Genomic DNA, 17918 nt, shown 5'->3' with positions numbered 1-17918 from the left:
GTGGAATACAAAGATACATGGGAATCGTTCCATCTTTGGATGTAAAAGTAAATTTACTTCACGTCACTGAACATTAGAAAGGGGATGTCAAGCCAGGCGCTGGTGGCTCATTTCTGTAATCCTATTTACTCAGGAGACTGAGATCTGAGGATCGAGGTTCAAAGGCAGCCCAGGCAGGAAAGTCCGTGAAACTCTTATCTTCAATAAACCACTAGAAAACCGGAAGTGGTGCTGTAGCTCAAGCGGTAGACTGCTTGCCTTGAGCTGAAGAGCTCAAGGACTGCGCCCAAGCCCAGAATTCAAGCCTCAGGACTCACTGTACATTTATGTTAATTTAAGTAGGAAAAAAAATGGTGAAGGTTGAAAAAAAACAATAGTTACGGCTTATATGTTGTCATACCACCAGGGATAAAATACAGGTTCCTTGATGCCTTGACTGCTTTGTTACTGCACCTTTCTAGCAGTTTGGAAACAAGTCAGTCTTTCAAATAGGTATTGGGGAAGAAGACACAAAACATGCTTAGTATTTTGTCATCTACATGTAGTTCTTTTCTGTTGAGCCTTTTTTTTCTTTACTCTTTTACAGTTTATGCATTTTAGTGCATTATAATTCTATCATCACAGTGTTCAGAATGGTTTACCACCATGACAGATTTTTGCTTTACTACCCTACCTCCAAGTTTTTGTCACTAATATTTTTACCATCTATATATGCTTCTCCAAAATACTAGCTTTTCCTTAGAGTATGCATTTATGCGTAATTTTTTGTCTCTCATTTGTTTAATATTTTGTCTAGTGTCTGTATTGAACTCAGAGTCTCATGTTTGTTCCGCTTGCTTGCTTCATCAGCAGGCACTCTACTACTTGAGCTTCACTTCAGCTGGCTTTTTGCTGGTTATTGGAAATGTAGTCTCATGGGCTTTTCTGCCTGGGTTGGCTTTGAACCTAGATTCTAGATCAATTTCAGCCTTCTTAGTAGCTAAGATTATAGCAGATGGTTCCTGCCTTAGTTGATTTTTGAGACCAAGTTTTAATATGAGCTCCACCTGGAGCTCACTTTGTATAGGCCCCTGCTTGCCTTGTACTTTTGATCCTGTCCATTGTGTAGCTCAGGCCTGCTGCCACCCTTCAAGTGCTAAGATTACAGGAGTGTGCCACTAAGCCAGCAGTTTATAGGCTTTTTAAGAAATTCCCAAGTGGTCTTCCAAAGTGACTAGCAGTTTATATTCCTACCGGTGTTTAATGAGAATTGTTGGTTAATCCTCAGTCGTATTTAGTATTAGGTTTTTTGAATTTTTTTGTAACTATTTGTTTTTAATACTTTACTATTTTAATTTGCAGTTTAGCTTTATTGTTGAGTTGGGGGTTTTTTGGTGTGTTTTGGGTATAACTCTTACTAAATACTGTTTTTAGTATTCTCCAGTCCATGGCTTGTCTTTTTTTCTCTCTTTTAAGAGTGTATTTTGCAGAACTGAATTTTAATTTTAATAGAGTCTAATTTGCTCTTTTTTTTTATTGGATTGTGTTTTTTGGTACTATTTTAAAAATTTGTCACCAAAATAAGATTTTCTCTTATTTTGAATTTACGTTTAGGTCTCTTGGAGCTAATTTTCCTGTAAATATCAAGATTCATTGTTATTTGTGGATTTTATTAGAGCACTGTTTGTTGAAAAGAATGTCTCTCTGCATTGAATTCCTTGGCCCTATTCAGAGATCAGTTGATAATGTATTTATGTGGGTCTATTCCTGAGCTCTGTTTTCTTCTGTTCCATTGACCATTTGTCTTCAGACTATATAGTAGTTATCCTTATCAACAGTTTTTCATGGTTTCAGTTACTATAGTACACTATATGAAAATATTAAATGCAAAACCCTAGGAATAAATCATGTATACATTTTTATGGTCTATTTAGTGTGTTATAATTTATAGTTATTAAAATTCCTGTTTTATTAGATATTATTGTTAATCTCTTACTGTGCCCAAGATAAACTTTATAGGTTTGCGTAAGAAAAAAACTGTCAGGATTTCAGGCAGCCATGGAACAGTTTTCAGAGAAAGGAAACTTGGTACTGTCTTGATTGTTACAGTCTTCTTACAGTAAAGCTTTAGCATCTATCTTTAATATTGTTGGGCACCCACTATATAAATTTCAGAACCAGTTTTTCAATATTTATAAAGTAACTTATGATTTGGGGATTAAATTCTTTAATGCTTTTTTCTTATGATCTTGATATATTAGGTTTTTTGCCTTTGTTGCCTTTTTGTGTATTGGTTTGTTTTTGTGCTAATGTAAGTGAAACTTTCATTTTTGTGGTGCAGGGGTTTAAGCTCACTACTTTCAATATGCTAACCCAGTGCTCTGCTGCTAAGCTTTAACCCCAGCCTGTATGTTTATATTCCAAATTAAGTGGAATTACTCATTGTTATATAGAAGTTGGTTGACTTTTATACAAATCTTATAGCCTTCAAATGCCACTATAGGTAGTTTCAGGAATTTTTCTTGATGGTCATATCATTAGGGAAAGTAAAAACAGTATTTCTACCTTCCTAAACTCCATTCTTCATTGATTTTTTTTTTCCCCTTGGGGTGTAGGGGTAGTCATTGAGAATAGGGTCTTACTGTGTGGCTGAGAATGGCTTCAAATTTGCCATCATCTTTTTTTTTGGCCAGTTCTGGGGCTTGAGCTCAGGGCCTAGGCACTGTCCCTGAACTGCTTTTGCTCTAGGCTAGCACTTTACCACTTGAGCCATAGCACCACTTCTGGCTTTTTCTGTTGATGTGGTACTGAGGAATTGAACTTAGGGCTCATGCATGCTAGGCAAGCACTCTACCACTAAGCCACATTCCCAGCCTAAATTTGCCATCCTCAGCATCCCAAGTGTTAGGACTATAGGTGTATGCCAAATGCCTGCCTGACATTGGAAGTGATGGAAATTTTAATGAAACCCATAAAAGATAAGGAATGAATAGTTCTTTTTTGTTGAGCTTAAAAAATCATCCTTTCTCTTTCATCTAAATACCTCTTACTTGCTCAGTTTTAATTTGCTCTCATACACAGTTAAAAAAAGTTTATGGAAGAGTTCTTGTGAAAAGGAAATCCAGCCATTTAAAAGAACATAAATCTATTAGTTTAAGTTGTAAAGTAGGAAAGGCAGGCTAGTACTAGTGGTATACGTCTATTACTCAGGAGGCTGAGACTGAGGCAGGACAGTTTTGAGTTCAAGGTTAGCCCGAGCTAACTAAGAAAGTCCTGTTTCAAAACACAAAGAGAAAAAAATGGGAAAGGGTAAAAAAGTAAGCTCTATTTACACTTTGTTAAAATAATAATAAAAGGTAAATTCCAGATTTCTTGTGCCTTATGAATGTTTTAAAATGTATTGTGTTAAAACATTTTCTAGTTTAATGGGGGGAAAAACACTGAATATCTTTGAGTTTCAATTTTTATTTCATTTGTTTCTCACAGCAACCTGAAGGAACTGGCATGATAGATGAAGAGTTCACTGTTGCAAGGCTCTATATTAGCAAAATGAAGTCAGAAGTAAAGACAATGGTGAAACGCTGCAAGCAGTTGGAAAGCACACAGACAGAGAGCAACAAGAAAATGGAGGAAAATGAAAAAGAGTTAGCAGCATGCCAGCTTCGCATCTCTCAAGTGGGTGTTCTAGAACATTTCTTCATTCTTAAACTAGCCATATATAAATTATTATAAAGGTTTTTAGAAAAGTAAGCAACTATAAGTTCAGCAGTGAAATAAAAAGCTTCATTTAGTTACGTTGTCTTCATAGAGCAGGTATAGTATAAGAGCTCAAATGATTTAACGATTATGTTTGCTAGTGTGCATGTATGTTCAGTGTAGAAATTTGCTAAAAAGATGTGACTTAAGTGACTGGAAGACTACTGGCATAGTGGTGAATGTTTTCTAGGTTTGGCTGGTCTGTTATTCACTATGACAGGAACTGGTCAAAGAGAAAAAGAAATCACATTAGATAGAAATAGCTACAGGAATATCTAATGCCATGAGACTTACTGCCTTCATGTATAAGTGAATGTCCATTTTATTGAATTAATTTCTTATGATTTTAAGTCTGGCCCCTGAGCACTTTAGGATCAAGTGCCTTAATAATTTCTTTGTAAATACATACTTACGTAAGCAATAAAATTTGCTTACTTTGAAAAATTCTTAACAAAATATGTGTGGGAGATACATTTCCCACCTCATGTCAGTATGTTTCTTCCAAAAGCATGAAGCAAAAATCAAATCATTGACTGAATACCTTCAAAATGTGGAGCAAAAGAAAAGACAGCTGGAAGAATCTGTGGATTCCCTTGGTGAAGAATTAGTTCAGCTTCGAGCCCAAGGTATTGGCTTCTGATTGTTTATGACTCATTCTTTCTTTCTTACCTTAGTATAGTTGTTGTATTCCTGGATTGATACTGATGGATAATTTGGAATGAATGATAGACAATTATGTCTTTAAGTGTGGCTTTGAGGTCTTTATTTTTCCCCCTTCAGCACTGTATAGAGGCTTTTACTCTAGGATTTGAGCTCAACCTGAGGTCTTTAAATTATGAATGGTAATCTATTACTTGAGCCATACCTCTACTCCAGCTTTTTGCTGGTTTATTAAAGATTAGAGCTTCAATTTGTCTGCCCAAGCTGGCTTTGAGCTTCTGTTCTCAAATCTCAGCCTCTTAATTACCTAGATTTATCTGAGCCACCAGTGCTTGGCTTGAAGTCCTTTGTGTGTGTGTGTGTACATATGCCAGTTCTAGGGCTTGAACTCAGGGCCTGGGCAGTGTCCTTAAACTTTTTTTTTCAAGGTTAGTGCTCTACCACTTGAGACACAGCTCTACTCTGACTTTTTGGTGGTTAATGGGTTATATAAGAGCCTCAGGAACTTTTCTGTCCAGGCTAGCTGCAAACTGTAATCCTCAGACCTTAGCCTCCTAAATATCTAGGATTACAGGCATGAGCCATTGGTGCCTGGCTTTGAAGTCCTTTTATAATTATGTTTGAGTATAAATAGTGAAGCTTCCTAGCTTTACTTTTCCACAAAATTGTATAGTTAGTGTGTGTGTCTGTCTCTGTATACACACTGTATACACACATGCATGTGTGTGTGCGTGCAAATCTTAACATAATAGGGTTTTTATAAACATTTGCTTTATGTAACTAAATGTACTAGTCAACATTGTTATCAAACTTGGAGAATACTATTAAGTAGCCTACTTTTCATAAAAACTCATTTGCTTATTTTGGTTTATTAAGGAATAAGGCATTGCTCCACATTTGTCTTTTCTTCTTAAACAGAGAAAGTCCATGAGATGGAAAAAGAGCACTTAAATAAAGTTCAAACTGCAAATGAAGTGAAGGTAAACTTGTTGTTATATGGGATTCTAGTAACTTTCATCTGTCATTATTAATTTTTATTAATCTGACTTTAAAATCTCTTTCTCCCCAAATTTTAGCAAGCTGTTGAACAGCAGATCCAGAGTCACAGAGAAACTCACCAAAAACAAATCAGTAGTTTGAGAGATGAAGTTGAGGCAAAGGAAAAACTTATAACTGATCTTCAAGAGTAAGTATTTTACCTTTTCATATTGAAATTATTTTAATGGATTAATTGGATAGGAAGAAATACTAGGTTATTAGTGGATAATAATATCTTTATTTGAATTTGCCAACTGAAATGAAATTATAAATTTTGGCTTGGAAAACTAAGTATTTTAACATTGATGGATAGAACTTCGAAGTTGCAGGTCATATTTTTGAAAAATGTTTTTAGGCCTTTTTAACTACTCGGTAAAAAGAAAAACTCCAGCTTAAACTCATTCTTACAAATAGTTATCAGAATTTTAAAATCATTTGAGAAAAGTTTAGTTGGAAATGGTTAACTTTCATGTTTCAGCAGAAGTTTTAATTCATCTAGAAGCCATTTACTTTACAGAAATTATAGAGGTCTGTAATGATTTGAGTAATAAGTCAGAAGAGATTTAAGAAGTCAAAATAAAATGTTAAAATTTGGGATATAGATCTCATTGCTAATACCTAATAAGAAGGAAGGATAAGGATCCTAAGAGTAGAATAAAATAATGATTTCAAATCAGAACATCAGAAGTACTGTCTGGCTGTAGCTAGGTCCCTTCCCTGTTCTTCCTCCCATGTGATGACAAAGGAGGCTTTCCTTGTTTGGGTTCAAAAAAAGTTTTGATGAGGCATTCAGAAAACTGAAGTTGAGCTTGCCTTTTTTTTTTTTTCCAGCCAAAACCAGAAAATGGTGTTAGAGCAGGAACGCCTAAGAGTGGAACATGAGAAGTTAAAAGCTACAGATCAGGAAAAGAGCAGAAAACTACACGAACTTACGTGAGTAATTATTTTAACTGTAGTTTAAAGATAGAAAATTCAGTTATTTTCCCTCAGATGCATTTGTCTTCTGAGTTTATTTGATTCTTGTCTTTTCAGTAGTGGTGAAGATTTAGGTGCTGCTGTTTTGTGTCCCATTATGTCACCAGCCAAAACATGAATCTAATATATGACACTAAGTGATATATAGGGTATTTTAAGGTCTAATGCATAAACTGAATTTTATAAATTTGATTTTTGCTTTGTTTTTAGCCTTATCTTTGAACAGAGGTTTTGTTGTGTACTTTTACTCATTTATTGAGTTTATTACTCAGTTTTCTAGAATCTGAGTTAGAGGAAAACTTGCAATAATAATTTTTCATGAACCTTAAATTGTAAACAGACAATATGCAAGTAAACTTGTGGGATGGTTACACCTTTCGGTCTAGTTCAGAGTTGATTTTGTAGAGGTTCTTCAGAGTCAGTAAGGATGTAGCCCAGTGTAGCAGAACACTGACGATAGTGTACTGGAGGCCTTGCATTCATTACTCAGAACTGGGTTCAATAATATGCTGAGTATACTGTAGTTTTGTTTAGTGTAAATTTAACGTAAAATATTTTAGTTTTTGAGGCTGGGGAATGTGGTTTAGTGTTAGAGTGCTTGCCTAGCATGCATGAGGCCCTGGGTTCAATTCCTTGATACCACGTAAACAAAAAATAAGTAAAATAAATAAGTTTTTAAGGTATATACATATTTTAGTCTTTGTCAAGTGATAATATCTGAAATTCCTAGTGATTTTGGATAAACTAGTATAATATGAATATTTAAAAATAAAATTTTAAATCCTCCTTAAATTTTGCTATGTACAGAGATCTCCATCAAAGAGGAGGGGTTCATCTGATAAACTTATATTTGTAAGAAGATGATAAAGCATAAAAGATTACAAGAGGAAACTACTGATTAAATATGAATGTCTTTCATTTATTTGGTCCTAATTATAATTATTAAATTATTTCCTTTAGAAACAAAGTGAGAATACTTATGTATATTCTTTCACTATTAGGGTTATGCAAGATAGACGAGAACAAGCAAGACAAGATTTGAAGGGTTTGGAAGAGACTGTGGTAAGACAGTTGTGAAAATAAGTAGGATTAAGCTGTGTTTTATGGGGTTTTCTCATTCTGATTATTTTGAATTTGAAGTCTAAATTGCAAAACTGTTTCTGTTCTTAATTCAAGGCAAAAGAACTTCAGACTTTACACAACCTACGCAAGCTCTTTGTGCAGGACTTGGCGACCAGAGTTAAAAAGGTAATATAAAAATACTGAGGTGGATATTCATAGAAGTACTGCTTACTTTTGTGTAATCCTTTGTACTTGCAAATGAAATGATTATGTGACATGTCATTGTTCATGTAGTTAAGCATGGGTTTTTTGCTTTTGAATTTTTTTCATAGTATCATCACCCTTTTTTCCAGAGTGCTGAAATTGATTCTGATGACACTGGAGGCAGTGCTGCACAAAAGCAAAAAATTTCTTTCCTTGAAAATAACCTTGAACAACTCACTAAAGTGCACAAGCAGGTAATGAGGAGTATGTTTTGTGTTACGTATAACATTTGCAAGTGACAAATTTAGGGGTGGAAAGTATGAGTCCTAGAAAATTTTTATAGCCTGAGCCATTCCGTTATTTTATTAAGCAGTTATGTAAAGAAAGCTACCAGTGGGCACTCAGAGCTCACAGCTGTAATCCTAGCTCCACAAGAGGCTGAAATTTGAAATTTAAAGCCACAAAGGCAGTAAAGCCCAGGAGATTCAATCATCATAACCAGCAAGATGGACGACAGAGGTGTAAATCAGGTGGTAGAGGGCCAGCTGAGCAAGGGCGCGGGGCCAGTGTGAGGCCTTAAGTTCAAACCTCCATACTGTTTGGGTGTGGGCAGCCACCACCAGAAAACCCCAAAACTAGCAGCTTGTAGGGAACTTAATATTTTTATCTTACTGTTGTTTTAAGACAGCCTCAAACTCCTGATCCCCTTCCTCTCAAGTAGGGTATTAGCTACCATCCCCAGCTGGGAAGTTAATATTTTTAACAATCTTACTATCATAAAAGACCACTGAAAACATGTATTGTTATTTCTTCTGTAGGATTTCTGTCTTGATAGTTTTTAATTTTTTTTTTTTTTTTTTTTTGGGTCCGGTCGTGGGGCCTGAACTCTGGGCTGGGCGCTGTCCCTCAGCTCTTCAGCTCAAGGCTAGCGCTCTACCACTTGAGCCACAGTGCCACTTCCGGCTTTTTTCTTTTTGCTTATGTGGTGCTGAGGAATCGAACCCAGGGCCTCAGGCATGCAAGGCAAGAGCTCTACCACTGAGCCACCTTCCCAGCCCCTTAATTTTTTAATAAATTATTGAACCCAAATACAATTTTTTTCCTTCTTAATCTTTTTTTACATTTAATACCCACGCTGTGAAGTATGTCATACTGTAATTCATAATTTTTAGGATAATACTTATTAATTATCTTGCTTATTTTAAAAATTAAACAGCCACTGTAAACCTGGTATGTACAATAAAGTTAGTCATTTTTTCCTTTTCTTCAGCACTTCTCAAAGAGTTTGTTGTGTTTACTTGTACTTTTAATATGTATAAAAGTATTTTCATTTTCCTCAGATCTGTTTTAGTAAGGATAATCCTGTACTTTAGCATTGTGTTCTGGTTTACTCTCTTTGCCTAATGGGGGAAATAATCTGCTCTGTAAAAAATTAAACACCTGGGGCTGGGAAGGTGGCTCAGTGGTAGAGTGCTTACCTCGCATGCTTGAGGCCCTGGGTTCGATTCCTCAGCATCACATAAGCAGAAAATGCTGGTCCTGTAGCTCAAGTGGTTGAGTGCCTGCCTTGAGCTGAAGAGCCGAGGGACAGCGCCCAAGCCCAGAGTTCAGGCCCCACGACTGACAAAAAAAATAAAAATATTAAACACCTATCTTGGTGTGCATCTGTAGGATAAATATGCTATATATGTTTGTATATTCCCTGAATTGAAACATCTTTACTAAAGAGCAATTATGAATTGTTCATCTAATCATATTATCTTGTTAAAGCTAGAATCCTTGTTTTCTTTGTACCTCTTTAGTTGGTACGTGACAATGCAGACCTTCGATGTGAACTCCCTAAGTTAGAGAAACGACTTAGAGCTACAGCTGAAAGAGTGAAAGCTTTGGAGTCAGCGCTGAAAGAAGCCAAAGAAAATGCATCTCGTGATCGCAAACGCTATCAGCAGGAAGTAGATCGTATAAAGGAAGCAGTCAGATCAAAGAATATGGCCAGAAGAGGGCATTCTGCACAGATTGGTTAGTAAAAGATGCTAAAACTTTCAAACCCTACTTAGCATGAAGGCTTACATTTAGTTGAACATTATGTTAATGTTATAACTCATTGCCATGGTGGTAGGTGTCAAAATTGCCAAAGAGTGACATTGTTAGGAAGGGAGAAATTGAATAATAGCCTCATTAACAGGACAAGTAGGTAAACAGCCAGATATACAAGCAGGAATGTGAGGATTAAAAGAAACTGTATAGAGCAATATTTTTAAAGAAAAAAGTGAATTGCATGAAAATAAATCAGCAATGAATTTATGTTTCAGAATGATTTGGTTTAAGGATAAGACTTTTTTAAGAGTTTATACATTAAGTCTAGGAAAAAAGAGTGTAGACAAAAAGAACAGAATGAAACAAAAAGGGAAAAAACAATAAAATATTTTAGAATTGGTCACAAATAACAAGAAGAGATGGTCATTACAGTCATATGTTGAGCTTTATTCTGAGTCAGTCTTTACTTTCATATTAGCTAAACCCATTCGTCCTGGACAACATCCAGCAGCATCTCCAACTCATCCAAGTGCAATTCGTGGAGGAGGTGCATTTGTTCAGAATAACCAGCCAGTAGCATTGCGAGGTGGAGGAGGAAAGCAAGTGTAAACACACATACTCACAGGTTTGTATTTTTATCTAGCTTTTGAATTATAGATGTATGTTAAGATACTGAGCCATTGGTTGGTAAATAGTTTTTAAATTTTCTTTTTTAGTTCTCACTTTAGTGACTTATTTGTTACTATAATAATTATTGTTGGTGGTACTTTACTATGGCTTGAACTCAGGGTTTGGTACCTCCTAGGCAGGAACTCTACCACTTCAGCCATGCTCCAGCCCTGTTTTGTTTTTTTTAGTGTGTATAATTTTATAAAAATAACTTATTTAGTCTTTTTTTTTTAATGGCTCAGATAATACTGTGTAGTCAAATTTGTGTTGTATTTTTAAAGCCTATATTAGATCATTTTGAAATAGTTCTTGGTATTCTGTTAATACCATGGAATCTAACTATTCTCTTTACTGGAACTTTAATAAGAAATAATTTAATTTTTTTTCTATATTTGAAATTCTAAATTGAAATTTCTGTATATGAGATTTGAGATGTGAAACATCTTTTTATACTCCTTCACCTTTTAGATTATTTCCAGAAGAGTCCCAGAAGTGGAATGACAAGGTGTGAACGTTTTGAGGCTCTTGATCTTTATTAACACATTGCTTTCTAGAAAGATTGCACAATTTCATATTAGTCAGAAATACTGTCTGGTTGCTTCCTTGCCATCATTGAGTATTCATAAGGTGGGGGGGGGAGGGAAGGACTTGCTAGTCCAGAAGCTTGAACTGAAGGTCTGAGTGCTGTCCCTGAGCGTTTGTGCTTAAGACTAGCCCTCTACTACTTGAGCCACAGCTCCACTTCTACCTTTTTTGAGTGGTTAATCAGAGATTAAAGAAGGGAGGAGATTTTCAGATCATGCATATTAAGTTTCTTTTTTGCATTTTTCATGTTACCATCTATATTCAACTTTGAACTCTCAGACCTCATTCACAGAGAAGTTAGACCATAAACTTGGTTAAATATAGGTAATCCTAGTGTACTGATGATAATCTGGGAAATAGTTAAGTATGATGACCTAGGAAGGAGGGTAACCTGGCTATACTAGGTTTACAAGATTTGAAAATTACTATGTAGAAATATAATTGCAGGCTACAAGTGTGCCATAAATGGTAGAGCACCAGCCAAGTGAGAAAGCCAAGCAAGTGTGAGACCCTAAGTTCAAGCCAACCCTGATAGTTCCCCAGGAAAGTGTAGTTTGTATACACACTTTACAGAATTATACACTTATATAATCATAATACACAAGCGTATATACACAAACATAAAGCTTTTTATTGCTGATCCAAACTACAGTAATTCTTAATTTAAAAACTTTTTTTTACCAGTTTATCTTAAATCATGATTGATGATAGAGTGTTAATTTGAAAAGCTAAATATTCTTTAGAGAAATTTAAATTTCCTTTTAAGGATTAAGAAAAACATTTCAGATCACTGAGTTTGTTTTGGGAAGGTGACCATTAATGCTAATTCATACCTTTAGTTTCTCATTTTATGGGGTAAGTCTTTTGCCTTACATGATATTGTGAGTAGATTGAGTTTTACTGAATCCAAGTATAAACAGGCACTTTAATGTAAGGATAGCTCCAGGTAACAAGTACTGTAATTGTTTATTTCACTGTTCACTGACACTTTTCCAACGTAGATACTTCCCTTGTTTATTATCTCCCCACTGTACAGAACTCCCATCTTATCCTTTTTTTTTTACAGCTACCATGTATATGACAGCTAGTTTGTAGTTTGTAGTTAGTGATTTAAGGATGTCACTAATACTGTCTATTGGCTAAGGAAAATATGCCATTTTTAAAACAAATAGAATTTGGCTGGGAAGGTGGCTCAGTGGTAGAGTGCTTGCCTTGTATGCATGAGGCTCTGGGTTCGATTCCTCAGCACCACATAAGCAGAAAAGGCCAGAAGTGGTGCTGTGGTTCAAGTGGTAGAGTGCTAGTCTTGAGCTGAAGTGCTGAGGGACAGCCTCCAGGCCCAGAGTTCAGGCCCCAGGACCGACCCAAAAAAAAAAAAAATCATGCATCTGCTTACCAAAAACTTTCATTAGGAAAGAAAAAGACACATGAAGGGGTTCTTTTTTTTTTTTTTTCTTTTGGTCCATTGTGGCTTGAACTCAGCATCTAGGGTGCTATCCCTGAGCTTTTTTGCTTAAAGCTTTTACCTCTTTGAGCCACAGACTACTTCCAGTCCTCAGATCTCAGCCTCTTGAGTAGCTGGGATTATAGGCATGAGCCACCAGCATCTGGTTTTATCTTTGAAAGATTGTTCCACTCATGAGTAGTAATGTTTATGCAGCAAAAAAAAGGATAAATCAAATCATTTAATATTGCTGTTTATTAAATGTTGGAAAGTGATCAAAGGAATCATCTGAAACATTTATAAATTACTGACATATTTAATTTCCTTGTTTCATTCTTTATGATGAGTTGTAAAACTGAAAACAGTTTGTGCTTTCTTGTTTTCAGATGTCGAAAAGTAACTGAAGTATGAAGAGGACCTAGTATCAAGCAGCCATTCAATGACTGTAGCCTCTTCCCCTGTGGGATTGTAGAATTATAATTTTTTTAAAAAATGTATAAATTATAACCTGGCCTGTACAGCTGTTTCCTACCCACTCTTCCTGTAAACTCTGCTGCTTCCCAACACAACTAGAGTGCATTTTTGGCATCTTAGGAGGGGGAAAAAAATGACAGTTTACAACTGTGGCCCTATTTATTACACAGTTTGTCTTTTGTGTCTTAAATTTAGTCTTTACTGTGCCAAGCTTATGTTACCTTATAGGGCTATGCTTTTTGTATTTGCTTTTTATTTTTAATCTCAGTTTAAATTAGCCACTACTAGCTTAAACTAGCTGCTACTGCTTCTTGTTTTTCTTTTCCTATTAAAATGTCTTCCTATTTTCTTTCTTTTTTTTTCCTTTTTTTTTCTTTTTCTTAGGGAAAATGAAACATTTAGATAAATGTCTTAAATTTTACCACTTGCAACACTACATGCCCACAAAATATATCAGGTCAGTACTGTATTTTAAAATCCCTTGGAATGAAATCAGGGTTGGAATTCCTTGTATTGTCTCTGAAATTTGCTTCTGAAAACTGCTGTTTGAGCACTGAAACCTTAACATTGCCTTAACTGGGCATTTAGACTGAGCACAGCAACTCCATTGTTATCTCAGGAGATGCATGTTGCTGAGTTATTTGGAATGGAATATTTTACATATCAAAAGCAAATCTCAATTTAAGAGCGTTTGGAAAAGGAATTGTATCTCTCTTCCTAATTCTGTACTTAGCTTGGTGGAATGAAAATACCCTGCTTCATTCTGGTGAGACTGCTAGCTACTGTAAGACTTGGACAGATAATAATTTGTCATCTTAATATAGTGAATGAATTAAGATATTATAGAATTAAACATAATTTTATATTGTTAGGTAACTACCAGCTGATCTAAATTTTATGGCCTATGAAAATTGAGGAAAAATGTGAAGAAACTGGTCAGATATACCATAAAGTTCAAAATAACACAGGTAATTTTGATCTGAAATCTCTGAGGTGTTTTTAGCCTGCTACACTAAGTCATACACTATAATTTAATCCTTGGTTAGTCTAGAAATAGTGAGTTGTTTGCAAGTCACTGATAATCCTCAAATAAACTCTGTTGTTGGCCATAGTGTATAATTTTGTAATCAGTACAAAATGTGTACCAGTTTTTGCCACTTTGCTTTCAGATGTTTAAGTCAACCATTTGTTTTAGGGAACTATAAAAGTAATAGGGAAAGAGATTTTAATAATTGCTTTATTAGTGCTGGAGTAACTGCAACCATGTTAGCAGGAATTCACAGAAAATGGGTTTTTAAAATGTCAGTAGAAAAACTTGGGAAGTTCTGTGTTAGGATCTGGCTGGCAGAATTAACTTTTTGAAAAAGTTTTATACACAGATATTTGTATTATTAAATTTGGAGACATAGTCAGAAGACTCAGATCATAATTGGCTTATTTTTCTATTTCCTTAACTGTAATTTTCACTTTTATAATAATTTTGATTTGAAAGATAAATTTATTTATTTTTTTAACAGTGAAAGTTACTTGCTGTTGTAGTCTGAAGCCTTTCAAATGATTATGTTGCTCTTATGATTGATCAAAACAAACACTCCAAAAATTAAGGTGAAACTAGGTATAGGTGCAGCAAGGTATAGGTAATACAGTTAACAGAAAGTGCTACAGCCTCATTATGACAATATTCATAAAGGAAACAGGTTTTTTTTTTCTCTTGTCTGAATATGGTAGTTTCATTCTTTTCAGATGTATCATGGGTATTGGTGCTGTGTTACAGACAATGAATTGTAACTAGCATGTGGTTCAGAATACACAATGTTAGTGTTTTTTTTAATATGTTAATGGTTCTTTTTATCATTTCAAACTTTCATGATGTATACCAAGAATCTCATAAATTTGTTTTTAGTGGGTTTTCTTTGCTTTGGTAGGTCATTAAACATTTAATCTTATGAATAGAAACTTGTGGTTATCTAGAATATTGACACTGTTTCCATTTGCAGTGTCTTTTTAATTTCTTAAATTTTGGACTGGATATATTAACAATTCTCTGAATGGTATTGGTAAATGGTTCAGAAGAGAAACTCAGTGAAATAAAAGTAGTATTTATTCATGATGATCAGTTAAATTATTTACTTAATTTAAGGAAACTAACTACTGTGCATAACTCAATTTGTGTGTAACTCAAATCTGACATGAGGTGAAAGGAGAGAGTCTGAGTCTACCTGTGGAATATGTTAGGTTTATTTTCAGTGCTTGAAGATACATTCAAAGGTATTGGTTGGGGAAGACGCCATAATTTTAAGTTAACCTGCATGCTATAAATGTGTTTTGTGTTTAAATAAAGAGAAAATTTTTTGAAATGTACTTTCTTGAAACTTACTTGAAGTGCTAAGTTGATTTTACATGGCTGAATGGCCTGACCTCACAGAATAAATAACCAAGCTCCAAGTATCAATCAAGTTCAACAGTTACCAACTCATAGCTAATCTTTTTCATCCATAAGCTTAACCCCTACTCCATCCATACTAATTTAAAGCAATCTAGACATGCTTTTTTTATAAATATTTTCATGTGTTTCTAAAAGATAACTCATTAAAACATACAACAAATGTTGGGCATGGTGGTTCACTAATGTAATTGCAATCTTTGAGGCTGAAGCAGGATGATCAAGGATTTTAAGACCAGCCTGAGCTACATAGAAAGATCCTGTCTTAAAAATCAGACAGTCCCTGGTGCTGGTGGCTCACACCTGTAATCCTAGAGACTGAGATCTGAGGATTGAGGTTCAAAAGCCAGCCCCAGCAGAAAACCAGAAGTGGCGCTGTGGCTCAAGTGGTAGAGCACTTTGCCTTAAGCTGAAAAATTAAGGGACAGCACCCAGGCCCAGAGTTGAAACCCCCCAACCGACAAAAAAATGAGAAACACAACAAAACCTAACAAATTTTTGTTCTTGTAAGTAATTTGCATCATAGTCCAGTTAAATTGTTTGCTGCAGACAGCCCCATTCCTTTTCTATTTTTTTTTCTTTGTAATTGATTCATGAAGAAAACAGGGAACATTACAAGGTATTCCCAGATTCGGACAATTGGGCCTCTTTGATACCATTTAACATAGTTCTCTGTATGTTTTGTAAATTCGTTTCAGATCTATCTGAGATCCAGCTATTGGTTTTGTTTGAAGAGGGCAGTAAATAAGAACTCTGGCTACTGGACCAGCCATGGCTTTTCATGGCTCACACTGACACCTAGGCTGATTCTCTAACTTGGTTATTGGTAATCCCATGCCCCAGTAAACATTTGTGTGCAAGTTATCTATTGTGATGATTTCCATTCCTTTGCCCAAGAGTTGAATATTGGAGGATCTTAATGGTAGTTGGAGGATCTTAATGGTAGTTCAACTTTTAGTAGTTGGACTAGTTTCCATTCCCACCAATAGTCAAAAGGCTTTTTCTCACATCCTTACCAGTATTTATCATCTATTTTTTTTATGATGATCATCTGACAGGTGAGATGGAATCTCAATGCCATTTTGATTTGTACTTCATGGCTAAGGATATTGAATTTTCTTTATTGGCCATTTGTAGTACTTATTTTGAGAACAGTCTATTCATTTGCCTGTTCAGTGGAGTTTTGTTCTTACAGTGTTTAAAACTTCAAGTTCTTTGTATGTTCTGGGTAGTCATCCTTTTTTCCAATGAATAGTTGGCAAGGATTTTCTCTCATTCTGTAGGTTGTCTCTTGATTCCAGTCATTGTTTCCTTTGCTGTGCTTTTTCATTTGATGCAATCCCACTTGTCAATTTTTGCTCTATTTCCTCAGTAAATGGAGTCCTATTTGGACGCTTAAAAGCATTTCCTTTGGATTCCTTATAAATTTCCATCTTTGCTTACATTACAGCACGCATCTGTAAATTTATTGGTAAGAAAATCTGGAGGAGTTTTATTGAGTTAAATAAGCAAACAGGCAAACAGACAAGCAGAAAGAGACTCACTCTAATAATTAGAGTGTGGTGCTCTTGAAGGGCAAAAGACCCTCACTGGTATTTTAAGTCCTGGTCTAGTAATTCTAGAATTTTCCAATTTTCTGATAAATATTCTGTCTCTGTTCTAGTAAAGTTATATTACTTTGATCTTTTGTTAAAGCTGGACTTAGACAAAGAGATCTGGGTCCCATTTCTAACAGTGAGTGAGCCCCAGGCCTTTCCAAAGCATCTGTTCTTCGGCTCCAGTAAGCATTTTGCATATTCACCCGTTTAATTTGGGAGGCAGAAATCTGCTCTATGGCCTCACTTCTCTGAGGAATCTAATCTTATCTGTTGGACTGGAAGCTGAAAGTCAATTCATTCTGTGATGGCCCACATAGTCACACTTGTGAGGCTAGAGGTGAGAGGGAGTTGCTGATGCAGTCATGGTGGATGACAGGATCAAGTGACCTGCTCTTGAGGCGTGCATATTCCTCTAGTCCTGCTCCAGCTCAGTCCTGGATATGCCATTGTCCTGATGACATTGTGGGTTTGACAAAACCACTCTTGATGGCAGTTCCAAGTGGGTGGGCACTTTGTGTTCTGTGCTCAGTGCTCCATCTCTTCTAGGCCTGACATACCTGTTGTGGATCCAAGGCATGATTATAATTCACTGCATTATCTCATGACCTTGCTCCAGGCTTTGAGGGGCTTGCATATGATTTTGCCATGGGCAATTGTCATCTTTATTTGAGGTAGTAGAAGTGGAATGTATTTCCCACCCTTAATAGCTCAAACTTCACATCTGGGTTTTTTGGTGATGGCCCCCAATGTGACAGCTACTTGGACATCAGCCTGTATTTGCCACACGGCCTTCTCCTAGACTGGATCCCTCACAATCAGCATTTTATATTCCTTAGCAAGTGCCTGAACCCAGAGGCCTACCGGGCATTGGGCTTGGTGGCAAGAACAAGAAGATATAATCGGGGCTGGGAAGATGGCTCAGTGGTAGAGTACTTGCCTTGCATGCCTGAGGCCCTGGGTTCGATTCCTCAGCACCACATAAGCAAAAAGAAAA

General features: G+C 35.8%; 1 protein-coding gene across 1 annotated transcript in view; it reads left to right on the top strand.

The window, feature by feature from the left end:
• The window catches only part of Kif5b (kinesin family member 5B), a 42894-nt gene extending 27650 nt beyond the window's left edge, over window positions 1–15244 (top strand). The window contains exons 16-26 of the mRNA XM_013014678.1: window positions 3466–3654; window positions 4244–4361; window positions 5314–5375; window positions 5472–5581; window positions 6265–6366; window positions 7410–7470; window positions 7585–7656; window positions 7824–7928; window positions 9477–9693; window positions 10190–10336; window positions 12796–15244. Coding sequence (XP_012870132.1) covers window positions 3466–3654; window positions 4244–4361; window positions 5314–5375; window positions 5472–5581; window positions 6265–6366; window positions 7410–7470; window positions 7585–7656; window positions 7824–7928; window positions 9477–9693; window positions 10190–10320 — 1167 coding nt within the window. The 3' untranslated portion in view covers window positions 10321–10336; window positions 12796–15244. The remainder of the gene's footprint in view (window positions 1–3465; window positions 3655–4243; window positions 4362–5313; window positions 5376–5471; window positions 5582–6264; window positions 6367–7409; window positions 7471–7584; window positions 7657–7823; window positions 7929–9476; window positions 9694–10189; window positions 10337–12795) is intronic.
• The last annotated feature ends 2674 nt before the right edge of the window (window positions 15245–17918 follow it).

The sequence above is a fragment of the Dipodomys ordii genome, unplaced genomic scaffold, assembly GCF_000151885.1.
Source record: "Dipodomys ordii isolate 6190 unplaced genomic scaffold, Dord_2.0 Scaffold24, whole genome shotgun sequence".
Lineage (NCBI taxonomy): Eukaryota > Metazoa > Chordata > Mammalia > Rodentia > Heteromyidae > Dipodomys > Dipodomys ordii.
Note: the sequence above shows the minus strand (reverse complement) of the source record. Positions and strands in the feature narration are given on the sequence as shown.